General features: G+C 45.9%; 1 protein-coding gene across 5 annotated transcripts in view; it reads left to right on the forward strand.

Moving 5' to 3' along the window:
* RASSF8 (ras association domain-containing protein 8) overlaps nucleotides 1-13,932 on the forward strand; it is a 97,749-nt gene that overhangs the window by 20,434 nt on the left and 63,383 nt on the right. For all 5 annotated transcript variants that reach the window (XM_065450172.2, XM_065450175.2, XM_065450173.2 and 2 more), the window contains one exon: nucleotides 3,340-3,675. In XM_065450172.2, the coding sequence (XP_065306244.1) occupies nucleotides 3,398-3,675 (278 nt within the window). In that variant the 5' untranslated portion in view covers nucleotides 3,340-3,397. The remainder of the gene's footprint in view (nucleotides 1-3,339; nucleotides 3,676-13,932) is intronic.

A 13,932-nucleotide genomic window follows, 5' to 3' on the forward strand; every position in this document is an offset into this window, starting at 1 on the left:
AAATAATCCAGCGCGCTGGATTGGTCCATGCATTTCTGGTAAAGAACGCCCGAGGACAAGTGTGCTGCTCAGCTCATCAGTGGTACTTTGCATTTTCTAGCAATGCTATGGACGAGCCTAGTTTTGTCTGTGCTTAGCTTTTGGTAGATAGCAGCACAGAATCCATGGGACAATGCAACAGAAACAAAATTATTTCAGTCGAATCCGCTTATAAAATATTCAAATGCCACAAAAATTTGATTGTTATAACCGATAATTGTTGAAACCGGGTTGCATGAAAAAATATAAATAGGGGGATGGCAGAGCTGATCTTAGCAAACTAGAATGGCGGGGAAGCCAGTGCCCCTCCCTGCCACCTTCTTTCATTCTTCCTCTATCCGGCTGCTAATTATGCTCACTCGTGTAACTGCTTCCTGGTGCTCCGATCACCTGTAACAAGCCGCAGCTGTCAGCGGTAAAGAATGACTGCTATAACTGCAAAGAGGTGTCATGGGTGGCAAGCGATATGCAAGCACCACTGAGGCAGCGCTTGGGTGGGCCCAAAAGGGGCCTTTTAAAAAATGCGAGAATTTTGCTGCAGGAGCCTGTCAGCTTGAGAAATACAGAAGAAACGCCAAGGGGAGATCACCACAAGCATCTCGCCACGTACGTCGCACTGCGTTGCACGAGAAAACCCTATGTCCATCAGCCTCACCGACATCCTTCTCAAAGGCATCCAGGTGCTCCACGTAATGCAGCTGAAGGTTCCTCACGGCAATGAAGCCCCGGAGGGACTGAATCATCTGCTGGGCCTCCTGTCAGTACAGTGTTTAGGCAGCCTGCCCTACCGCGTCGTTGCTGCCGTCGTCGCCGTCGCTATCCGATGCAAGCACGTTCACAATGATCACCTCACCGGTTAGAAGAACTTAGTTTCCAAATCTACAGCCGTGCGCTTTCTTTTCACCAGCAGCATCGTCCATTGTCAATTATCAGTGGGCGGGTCAGTCATCTTCCATTTCAGCAGCGAGTCAAAAGAGGCTGAGAAGCCGCGTGGCCAAGAAAAATTTCGACAAAAAAAGACAAACATGGGCAATTACGCTGCTTGCAGAACTGTGCTGAATCCACCAGCCAGCGAACAAGATGCGAGCAGCGCAGTTGGCGCTGTCCATGCGTTTTTCGGAGGGTGGCATGGCGTAGAGATGGGCCACGGAGCAAGAAACATTTAGGAGTGGAAACTCCGCTGTTTGCGGCAACCAGAAAAGGTCGCAAGCCTGCGGAGCCACTATCATGGTGGTGGCCGTTTCGGTTGCCAGGGCAACCAGCCGAGCGTGTTGATCCCGTACGGCCGCGCGCGCCTGACTTCTATTGAGGGCACGGAGGAAGTGGCCGGTGTTAGATATGGAGCTGTTTCCTGCGATTACTTCGAGTTCCCCAAACCACTTCGAAACGCAGCACAGCTAATTGAGGAATGCAGAAGCAGGAAAGCACATTCCAGAGGAGCACACAACGAGTTCACGAGCCAACAAGTTTGTAAGCCGCCGGTAGCTATTCTCTGCTTGACTCTTCCAGAAAGCGAGGGAATAGCACGGCATTGTTGGAAGTAAAGTGGGTGCAAACCAAGACGGCGGTAATGCGCCGTGACAGCCAGACGTGCCGGGAAGGCCCAAGCGTACCTCTTCATCGCCTTTGAAGAAGACAATTGCTACCGCTGAGGGGGCCGCAGCACCGGGATCAAGTGATCAAGAGAGGAGGACCAAGCGCCGACTCTCTTCGCCGGGTATGACACCATCGCACGGCCGCCTACCATTGGCTGAGAGTGGCGTCATCGGAGCGGACTCTCCTATTGGTCAAACATGACGTGACTTACAGTGCTCGAAGTGTTTATAAGAAGCCTTCCAGAGAGACCAGGACATTCCCTGATTCCCTGATTCACCTCTCTCGAACTTCTTGCCGCGGGCCGCAGCATCCGAGTTGCTGCCGGCCCGTAATGACTGTACGACTGGTACTTGATGCTCACCTCCCTGTATATAATGTAAAATAAATACTCCCAAGTTTGGTTTTCATCCCGAAGTCCGTCCTCCAACCCCTACACCGGAGAGCACGTCGGTGCCACCTGCCCGGGCACTGCTTTTTCTTCTCCCCCCCGCTGCGGTTTCTACGACGCGCTGCATGACGCCGCTACTGCATACGGCCCCGTTGGCGCATACAATTGTGACCTTATCTGGTCGCCTGCGCTCACTCATGCTGACGGGAGTTTCACCTCCTAAATGTCTTCCTCTGCAAGATGGGCACAGCCCATTCGTGTTCGGAGGGGTGGAAGGGCGACGGGAGAGAGACGCACAAAAAGTCTGGAAAATGAGCGCGCAGTGGCTGTGGGAGCAGTGGGCCATTGTGCAGTGGCTCGAATTTCATGTATTTCTTTTTTCTTTTCAAGGATTTTGTATTTCACTACCATTTTCTCGGACACCGAGTAACCAGACTTCATCTTATAACTGATAATGCGGCATCGGGGCATTGTAGTAAGCGGGTTATTTCACCATGCAAAACATACAAAAGTTGACGGTGCAGCTGCTTCTCATTGTTATAACCGATATATTGTTAAAACCGGCATCGTTAAAAGTGGGTTCGACTGTAATGTGAATTCATTATATGCCCCATTACACAAAAATCCGTTCGTGTCTGCGTGGCCTAAAGTTGGTACCAAAAATGGCCGACGGCATAAAGAGTAAAAACACATAATAAAATCTTGGATTGATGTCAAATTTCTTGCGGAGGTTCCTGTAAACAAAGAATAATAGCCTTGAAAAGAAAATTTGGTACATTTTGGGGTTTGGATGAGAATCGAACTTCTGTCTCTGGGGTGCGAGATGAGCATGCTTTGCCGACACCACAGTGGTTGTACGGTTCTGGCTGACGAAAGGTGTGCCTAGTGTGTGTGTTCACGACGTTCGGAAGTCTACAAGTGGTAAAATGCTTTTGCATTCAGCAGTCTTTTAAGTGTATCTGCTGAATTTTCTTTGTGAAGTGTTAAAACATGTTGGCAACTATGGTTTTTAAAAACAATTCGTCCTTTTTGGGTCAGAATTCAGGATAATAGCATGGTACGGAATGGGCTAGTGGGTTAAAGAAACCTTTCGGGGTTGGTTGCTCATGTCGTAAACTGTGTTGTTAATGACCATTACAGAAATTTGCTTAAATGAAGTATGGTTATCGTTTCCGAGCTAGCAAACTTTCTGCACCATGCTTTGCAGCATCGGGAAGATATTCTTGTTCCACTCGACACCCTTTTTAGGCCACCATTGAGTTTTCACAATAAAAAAAAATGGGCGTCAACGAGAGTGCTCGTTGTTGTGTTACCAGGTGGTGTTGCAGCAGGAGAGGCCTGTATTGAAACCAGCCGTGCTTAGCAGATGGCCGAATGGAGCTGCGTGTGTGGCTGGAAGGTGGGCCGCAGCGGGTGGTGTGTGGTGTGACTGAAGCCACTACTTGCCAGGATGTGGTGTACGCACTGGCACAGGCGACCGCACAGACGGGCCGCTTTGCTCTCGTTGAGCGCAGCCGCCGTTCAGAGCGCCCCCTGGCGCCCTCGGACCGGCCGCTGCGGCTCCTTGCCCGCTGGGGACGCTGCGCATCAGACGTCCACTTCCTGTTGAGGCGCTGCGGTCCCACCAGCACGGTGCCCAAGGCTGGCAGCACGTGAGTCACTGCAGTGCCTGTTAAACCAGTTTATTTTATGGGCTGAAAGAAAGCTGTTACAGCATGACTAGTTCTTATCTTTATTTGTTTGACAGTACGGGATTGTCGGTATGCAGGAGACTAAAGGCAACGTTAAGGGCCTCCTGATTAGGCCTCTAACACCACATTGTACATTCACCACACTATGCAGCACACACCAATGACAGCACTTACTTCACAGGTGTATGCACTAGAGAATAAGAATGTGCAGGTAATACAGAGCTAAAGATTTACAAGCTGTGCATTACAATCTGTCTAATAGAAAATGAAACACACGCTTTTTTCAGAAAATTGAAAAACCCGCGTACTATACAAATGCAATTATATAAAAAATCTCCGAACCAGAACACTGCACAATAATAAAAGGAAGATGCGAAAGAACTATATGCAAGAGAGATAAGTACACTTCAGATCCACTCACCCTGGTAGCGCAATGGCTTTGACATTGCGCTTCTAAGCCCAAGGGTTCAGGATCAAATCCTGGCCACATTTTGACGGGAGCGAAATGCAAAAACGTCAGGTGTACTGTGCACTGGGTGCCCATTAAGAACCCTAGGTGTTGAAAAAATCTGCAGTAAACATATCAAGGCAGGTGAGGAGCGCGACGAAGCACATGCTTGGAGGGGGCATAGGTGAACAAATGGTAACATGCGCTGAGAGCTGCTTCCCATCCAGCCGGATGGGAAAGGAGGGCACTCTGCTTGCTCCGCTTCACTCTCTGCTTCCCGCACATCTTTCCTCCTCATATTTATGGTAGCTAGCGACCCATCGAACTTTTGCCTTCGGCTCAGGTTTGTCCGAAAAGTGGACCATAGGAGTGAGAAATCTTTTTGCAAATGACAATTGCACATTTTTTGGAGTTAAAATTCATAAGAGTATTTCTCTATTCAAATATGTGGGACTCTGCTGGCACCAACAGAGCAGTTTGAATTAGCCGTCAATTCGAGTTGATGGGATTAACGAACTAGCTATATTTCCTACAAAAGGCTGATTTAAATTAAATTATTTGGTACTACTAATGCTATTAACTGAGTCATTTCAACTGAGAAGCTTGTAAATCAGGAATCAAGGAAAAGTCGTCCTATCTGGTCCTTCTGACACGGCAGTAATGAAACACGGAAACAGCATATCGCCAAACGCATGTAGCAGAGTGTAGTGCTGGTTGAAAGTGCAATGTGCAGTATTACAACAAACGCACATCGTTTGAAAAAGATATAAAATTTGGCGAGATTGTCCAAATGGGGGGGGGGGGGGGGGGGATTGCCATGCCTAAATCGGGACAGCAAATTCGTGCGCAGCTACGGTAAGTCATTTTTACTTAATGACTGGAAACTAATCGGCAGAACTTATCTCCAAGTGTTTGCTAAAGCATGTCTCTGCACAGCTTTGGTTCTCCTTGAGCAGAATCATTTTTGCAAATGTCTCCACATACAGTGGTTTCTTTCTCGCTTTCGCTGTGAGCAGCAACGACTGTTGTGTTCTCTCATGTATGTTCTAACTGAGCACAAATTGAATACCAAAGACTATTCGATTTGTATTTGCAATTTAGAATATTTTCACACCCTTAATTTTCTTTTCTTTCTCTTCATTTTTCCCTCGGAACCCCCCATTCATTTTTGCTCTTCATCTGTTTCCCCATTTCATTTTCTTTTCTCATTTGATTTCTCCTGACGTCTTCTTTGCTGTGTTGCTCATTTTTAATTTTGAAGTACTGCCGTATAAATTTATTCAAGTGCACATTTTTTCTTTGCACTGTGCACGATCAAACCGCTTACCGGAAGAAATTGTGACTGCACCTGTACCTTTTTCTTATTTACTACGAGCACATATTTGCAGCGCCAATAGTTGTTGAACTGACTTTCTTTGTTATATTGCCATAGGATTTTACTGCTGTATTATATGTCAAGCACATGCAGTGTATTTTGTATCGTCAGTTTTATTTGTTAGTTTATTCATTCATTCATTCATATTGAAAACCTATAGCTCTCATAGGCTAATATGGTAGGGGGGTTGGTAATGCAAACAATACGTACAAAAAGAAAGCCTCAGTGAAAATGCAGTTATGAAAGGAAAACATGACTACCAGTGCAATCTGAACACAAAGCATTAGGTAAGGGTCGTCAGCAGTGCGGAACCCAGTTCATCAACTGTGGACGTCACCTGGATGAACCAATTGGATCGTCAAGCAGCAGTGACATCGGCCACGGACAGCGGGCATATAAAGCCAACACTGCACTCCACTACCTTCAGTGGGGGCGGCAGCACGGCAGTCACAATGGCGCATAACCACGCATAGCTTGTTTTACAGGTTGGTTATTACTCTCATGTATCAAGACTACGGTCAAATTGCCTATGTCTATTGGTGCTGCCGCTCCCTGTGAAGTGTATTGACGTTTTGAGCATGTGGTGGTTAAATCTAAAGCTCTTGCTTTCCGGAGACGTAGAAACAAACCCTGGCCCAACTGTGGAAGAAATGCTGAAACAAATTTTGGATAAGCAAATTCAAATGGACAACAGGCTTGCTAGTTTGGAAGAGAGCTTAGTTAAAATTACCGTATTTTCCGGTGTATAAGACGCACCCTTGCATAAGACGCACTCGCCATATATGAAGGCTCTCATTGAAAAAGTTGGTATATAAGACGCACCCGTGTATAAGACGCACCCCAATTTACCCACTTAGGCTAGTCAGGGTTAATTAAACACGCTTGATCGACCATCACGAAATGAACCATGGGTGGACTCATCTGATCGCATAAAAGCTCCGTAGAGCTAAATAAAGTTATCCTACCTACCTATCTGTGAGAAGTTCTTGGTTTATGGTTTATGGGGTTTAACGTCCCAAAGCGACTCAGGCAATGAGAGACGCCGTAGTGAAAAGCCCCGGAAATTTCGACCACCTGAGGTTCTTTAACGGGCACTGACATCGCACAGTACACGGGCCTCAAGAATTTCTCCTTCAAAGAAATTCTAGCCGCCGCGGCCGGGATTGAACCCGCGTCGTTTGGGTCAGCAGTCGAGCACCATAACCACTGAGCCACCGCGGCGGCCTGTGAGAAGTTCTTAAGCAACGCTAAGTGATCGCAAAAGGCAACACTCACGCCATACCCGCCCACGTTTTAGCAAAAAAGAAAGAAAAATACGACGAAAGAACTCTCCCATATGTCCGTAACAACATTTTATTTTTACTTAAAACCATCGAAGTCTTCATCTTCGGATGCGCTCTCAAAAAGCTCGCCCATTTCTGGAGGCAACGCGGCTGAAGCATTCTCTTCATACTCAGAACCGCTGGTCTGATTGTCGTCGTGCTCGGTTGGCGATGAAGCTAGCAGGCCAGCCTTCCGGAACCCTGCAGTTATGGTTGCCACTCTAACAGCACTCCAGGCCTCATGGACCCACTTCCCAACTTCGCTGTAAGAAGCGCGCCTCATGCGTCCAGTTGCGGTGTAGCTGTGCTCGCCTTCCGTCATCCACGCCTCCCAAATACGTTGCAAAATAGCTTTAAAGCTGCGGTTGACGGAAATATCCAAAGGCTGTAGAACCTTCGTCAAACCACCGGGTATTATTGTAGGGGTACAGTTATTCACCTTGATTTGCCTCAGTGTCAAGTCAGTAATGTGCGCCCGCATGCTATCCATAACCAGAAGGCCTTTCCGGGAGTGAAAAAATCCATCCGGACGCTTCGAAAAGCACTTTTCGAGCCAAACTCCCATCATTTGCTCATCCATCCAGCCCTTCTGGTTAGTTGTGACAATAACACCAGGCGGAAAGCTTTCTTTTGGCATCGTTTTCCTTTTAAAAATTATCATCGGCGGCAGCTTTGTTCCGTCAGCACAGCACGCAAGTACGACAGTGAAGTGAGACTTTTCGTGCCCAGTTGTTCGTACTGTGACAGTCTTATCACCTTTCTGAGCGACACTTTTTGACATAGGGATGTCAAATGTTAGAGGCACTTCGTCCATGTTTACGATGTGGCTGTCGATGATGTTATTCTTTTCGACTTCCTTCTTCACAAATTCATGGAACTTCTCCACTTTCTCTCCGAAATCGTCTGGTAGTTGTTGAGACATTGTCGTTCGCGCTCTTATTGACAAGGCTTTGCGCTGCATAAATCTATAGCACCATGACGGCCCACCAACAAAATCAGCGGCACCGATTTCACTCGCCAAAGTGCGTGCTTTCAAGCGCAACTGCACGGTTGACAGAGCCCTACCTTAAGCCCGTTGTTCAAGAGCCCTCTTGAGGAGCCGGTCTTCAAGTTCAGGCCACCGCGCCTTCTTCCCGCGGTCAGCCTTCTTTCCGCTCTTCATCGCCTGCAGTTTGGCGGACGACTGTCGCCACGTGCGAATCATCTTCTCGGTGACGTTGAAATGGCGGCCCGCAGCCCGATTTCCGTTTTCGGTAGCATACTCGACCGCAGATAATTTGAACTTTGCGGTGTAGCTCTTGCGCAACTTCAGTGGCATACTGTAGTAAGACCGAGCACGACAGGTGTAGGTAGTGGAAAACACATGCCGAAGTCACCAACACAGACGTAATACGTACACGGTTGCGAAGTTGCAAAGAATGACTAAAAAAGAACGCCGGCTTGGCTTGTCTTGACAATGTCGAGAAGCGCGACTGTCGCCATCTTTGGGAATTTCACATTACTTTTGCTTGCGCATCCGAAACGACCGCGTGTTTGCGATTCTGGAAGTCGTCATCCCCGCCGTTTCATGATAAAGTTCACCTAAAAAAAGTTGCGCACGGCGGTCCCCGTATTGAAGTATTAACCGTGCTACTACCGCATCATTGGTAGTGATATTTTTTCGGTGAAAAAAGCTTGAGCATGAACCTGAGTAATTTCTGAACCCGCAAAAAAAACGAAAAATTCGCATATAAGCGCACCCTTGTATAGGACGCACCAGCAAGATTTTTGGGAAAAAAACCGCGTCTTATACACCGGAAAATACGGTATGAGTTAATGTGCTCGGGTGGAAATTCTAGAAAGAACGATGGAAGATGTTAAGCGAACAGTTCAGTATCAACAACAGCGACTAACTGATTTAGAAGACCGGGCAGGACGAAATAATGTTATTGTATTTAGTGTTCCCGAGACTTAAAATGAAACGCGTGAAGACATCAAGCAGCAAGTTGTAAAAAATATTTTTTCCGACAAACTTGGCGTCACGATTTCATCAGTTGAAAGAATACATAGGCTTGGTCAAAAGAAACCATCACGCAATATACCTGTTATCCTAAAATTGTAAGATTACAATGAAAAGGTGGCAAACTTTAAGAACTGCAAGAAACTGAAAGGAACGAAAATTAGTGTTTCTGACGAGTATTCGCCGGAAACAGTCGCAAAAAGAAGACTATTTTGGAAATCAGCTCAGACTGATAAACACGATGGCACAGAGGTCAATCTTGTTCACGATGAGCTTTTCATCAACAGCATTGCTTACACATGGGACTTTGAGCAGAATGTGCGCATGAGACTGCGCAATAAATGATCACCTGCCACGGAAAAAGTTAACTGACGTGCAAGGCACCCCGAAATAAGGTTACTGAACATTAATGCACGGAGTATAGTGAATAAGGTAGAACAACTTGAATACTTGTCATTGCTTCATGACGCAGAGCTCATAGCCATAACAGAAACGTGGTTGCACAGTGACGTGAAGGACCATGAGGTATTTCCAAGCACTTGCAATGTAATCCACAATGATAAAGCAACACGAGGCGGTGGCGTGGCTCTTCTAGTGAAGAAACCACTCAGATATGAAACTGTGCCGTCCATAAATGGGCATGAAAGTGTGTGGTGCAAACTATTTATTGGCAATACCATTTTGCTAGTTGGCGTTGTCTATAGAGCCCCCGGAAGCCCTGTTGAATTTTCGTATGCGCTTGACCAGCATTAAATAACATAACGAATGCCTGAAGTAGAATTATTTTAACAGGGGATTTTAATTTACCAGGTGTCGATTGGGATTCGAGAATTACGGGGCCAGTGGAAAAGCCTAGCGCTGATATAATGTTTGAGATTATGCTTAAGCATAACTTTATTCAGGTAGTTCATGAGCCGACCAGGACACAGCGGCAAAATCAATCTACGCTGGATTTGTTATTTTTGACTAACGGACCATTTCATTATAGTGTCGACATTGAGGAAGGCATATCAGATCATAAAACAGTAGTAGCAATCTTAAGTATACGAAACACGCAATTAGAAAAAAATCCCTCTGTATATGTGTATAACTTTAATCGGGCTGACGACACGTCAGTTACCGACTACTTAGAATGTGCTCTTGATAATACAGTCAAACCTCGATATATCGAACACGGATATATCGAATTATTGCGTATATCGAACACTTTCTATATCATGTGGAAAATCGCATGCATTTTTAATTTTTTATTTCGAACGGGGCCGGATGTAAAATGCATATATCGAACTCCGCCGCCCCAGACCAAGTGCGCTCTGTTGACAGGAGGCGAGCTTTCCCGCAACACTCTCGAAGATAGCGGCGGCACGATGGGCGTTCTAGACTGCTGCATACGACAGCTCCCACATCGGTTGCGCCGAGGGCGCCATTTGAACGTAGCGGCATACACACGCGGCGGCTTGGAGCCAGCCACGGCCGGTCTCGAGGAGAGCGCGCGCTTCGCGCGCTTCTCTAAAGAGCGCGCTCCCCTAGAGACCGGCCGTGAGCCAGCCCGGCCGCCTCAATCACGCGCGCCCGCGCCCCCGCCGTGCACGCATGATCGAGGCGGCCGTGGAGCCAGTTGGAGCGCTTTGTCGGTGCTGAGCCACACAGCATGTGCATTGAGGACTTCGTTGGCGGTGACGACAGCACCGGAACAGTGGCGGAGTTAACAGACGTGAGATCGCGGCAGAAGTGACTGCTGAGCGGCCAAACGAAGACGCTGCCGAGGCTGATCCAGCAAGCGCTGATGTTGCCCCGCTCCCGACTGCAACTGAGGCTGTAGCTGCTTTGGCCGTTGTACGCCGCTACTGCGGCGCAATAGAAGGCACTGGACCGTCTCTTGTGGACCGTTTGGACTATGTTGAGGACCCCGTGGTCAAGCACGCGGTTTCCAATATGGAGCAGGCTACGCTGCTTCAGTACTTTCAGCGAACGAAATAAATACTTTGTTTGAAGCTTCATGTGAGTATCTATTGCGCCACGATTGGTTCATTGATTGATTTGTGCTAGTTTTTGACGCGTTTTCTACGTGATTTTATATATCGAATTCTGGCTATATCGAACTATTTTGCGATCACCGCGCTGTTCGATATATCGAGGTTCGACTGTATACCGGTTGATTATGACATAAATAGGGTTTGGAGATACTTTGTATCAGTTGTTCGTGCCTGTTTAGAAAAATATGTGCCCAAGAAAAGCGCATAGGAAAACCCAGTCCATGGGTAACTAGAAACGTTATTCATTTGAAGCGGCGACTAAATTGTGCACGCAGAAGGATGCCAAGGCGGTTTGCAGAAATAGCCAGTCTCAGTACGCAGGTTAGAAAAGAATTAAAAGATGCGAAGGTGGCATTTTTTTTTCAAAAACACTGGTGGATTACTTGCAAAACTCGCCTCAGAAGTTCTGGAATTACTTATCTGGTTCTATGTGCAACATTAATGAAATTAAGGTAGACAGAAATGTCTGCATTAAACCAGCTTTGATCGCACAGGCTTTTAACAGTATGTTTAACTCTGTATTTACACCGGGCAGTAATGGGCACCCCATAAATTCGAGCGATGGTTTGTTGCTGTGTGACGACAGAATGATATTGTACTTTCTCGAGAAGGCATTCTAGCATTGTTGTTAAAACTGGATACCAAAAAATCTTGTGGCCCTGATGAATACCCAACGAGATTACAAGGAGTAACTGTGAATGGATATCACATTTTTTGTCTAGAATTTTTGCAGTGTTACTTCGTATCGGAGGTGTGCCAGAAGATTGGCTCCTTGCACGCATCGTACCTATTTTTAAAGCGGGCAATAAGTTATTGGCGGAAAACTATCGGCCAATTTCCATTACATGCTCCACGTGTAAAATGTTAGAACACATAATATCGAAACATCTGGTTGAATGTATAGAAAGTAACAACTTATTTTACGGTAAGCAGCATGGCTTTCGCCAATGTCTGTCAACAGTGACGCAGCTTCTTGAGGTGTCTCATGCTTTCAGCATCGCAATTAACAACGAACAAATTGATGTTATAGCAATTGATTTTTCGAAAGCTTTTGACCGGGTGTGTCATACAAAACGTAATGAGAAATTGTATTAACTTGGTGTTAATACGCAAATTGTGAAGTGGATCCATGCGTACCTTACAAATAAAAAGCAATATGTTCAAATAGCAGGCGAAAGATCATCCTCCTTACCTGTTTTATCTGGTGTGCCACAGGGTTCAGTTTTAGGACCAATTTTGTTTCTGTTATATGTAAATGACATTGCTAATGACTTGCATCCTAACATTTAACTGCGTCTATTTGTGGATGATTGCCTTATTTATTGTCGCGTTAAGAATGTCCAGGATCAAATGTTGTTGAATGAATGCTTGCAAAGAATTTAGGACCCCGTTGCTTTTTTCTTACAGAATAAATAATAGCCCACTTCAACATGTTAGTAAGCTTAAGTATCTTGAGGTCACAATCACGCACAATTTGAATTAGAACGCACACATTGGAAACATTTGTGGTTCTACTCAACGCAAACACGGTCTGTTAAGGCAAAAGTTGAAAGATGCTACACCCGAGGTAAAGCTCAAAGCGTACAAAACAGTTGTACGGCCCACACTGGAATACGCATGTATAGTCTGGGATCCGCACCAAGTGGACTTTATAATTAAACTGGAACGAATTCAAAGACTAGCCGCACGGTTTATCTTTAATGCTTATCAAAGGACGCAGTCTGTAACTGCGTTATTATCTCGTGCCGGTTCGCCCGAACTCGCAACGTGCAGAAAAATAGCCAGTGTGAAATTCTTGTACCAACTGGATAACAATAAATTCAAATTGGGCTCCAGACTGGCGTTTCCCTGGACAAGTGTCCCCACGTACAGGTCACCCTCATGCTGTAATGCCCCATGTGCCGCACGTTGATGCCTTCAAGTTTTCCTTTCTTGTGAAAACTAGTCGATTGGAACAAACTTGGTGCACATGTATTTATTGAAACGCACACAACTGAATCATTTGAGCGTAAACTGACATGTGCTTGCTGAATGCATTGTTTGTTTATTGCGGAACTGGTGTTACGTGTTTGTGGAAAATTCTTTTCCCCCACCCCTGTAACAGCCCGCAAGGGCTAACAGTGTTGGAAATAAATAAATCAAATAAATAAATAAAGGATGGAAACAGGGTCACAGGGTACTATAGGGTGACGGGTTGTCATGTCATTGCTGTCCAAGAAGTTAGGTATATGTACTGTCTCCTCAGATAGCTCATTCGATTTGTAAATTGTGCTGGGAAAAGAAATAGGAACATTAATGTGGCAGTTATATTCCATTATTTTCTTTTACTATTGGCTTTTCACTTCAATATGCAAGTGAAAGTAGAAGTGTTTCCTTTCATGGCGCGCATTGATGTAGCGGCCACTTCTCAGACAAATGACAGACGGTTACCACACCATAAAAACTTTGGATATAAAGGGAGACATGGGTCTTAAAAACAAAGCAAAAAATGGTGAAAAAAAATCTAGATTTTCCAAAGTGTTATTTTCGAAATCTACAATTTTTCTGCCTATCTGACAAGTTTCTCATTTCTAGAATCATCATTTTAGGTGAAGTAATAATTTGCACGATGAGTTCAGGCTGAATACGAGCCAAAATGAACCCCAATATGGCCCTTCTCGTCACGCAGCTGCCGTTTCACACTGCATATCGCTGCCATCTCGGTCTCGTTTGAAAGAGTCGCCTTCCTGCTTACATTTCCCACCACTGCCGGTCAATTTAATCAATAAAGAAAAGCACAATATTTGTTCCCTATTGGCTGAACGAGCCCACATGAGAAGACCATGCCGCCCGATTGGCGGAGCCAGACGACGTCATCTGCTAGGCAAGCTGGCCCGCGTGCCGCCATCGCTCTGAGGCGCTATGTTGAAAAACTGTGCGCAGCAACTGAGAAGCACACAACAATGCCCGGGTGAGCGAGAAAGTATCATACGCTGAATAAATGCAACAAAAAGTAGAAGGAATCGATGGTTGGTAATTTTAAAGGTCGTTGCACTTCC

The sequence above is a fragment of the Dermacentor albipictus genome, chromosome 3 (genome assembly GCF_038994185.2).
Source record: "Dermacentor albipictus isolate Rhodes 1998 colony chromosome 3, USDA_Dalb.pri_finalv2, whole genome shotgun sequence".
NCBI lineage: Eukaryota > Metazoa > Arthropoda > Arachnida > Ixodida > Ixodidae > Dermacentor > Dermacentor albipictus.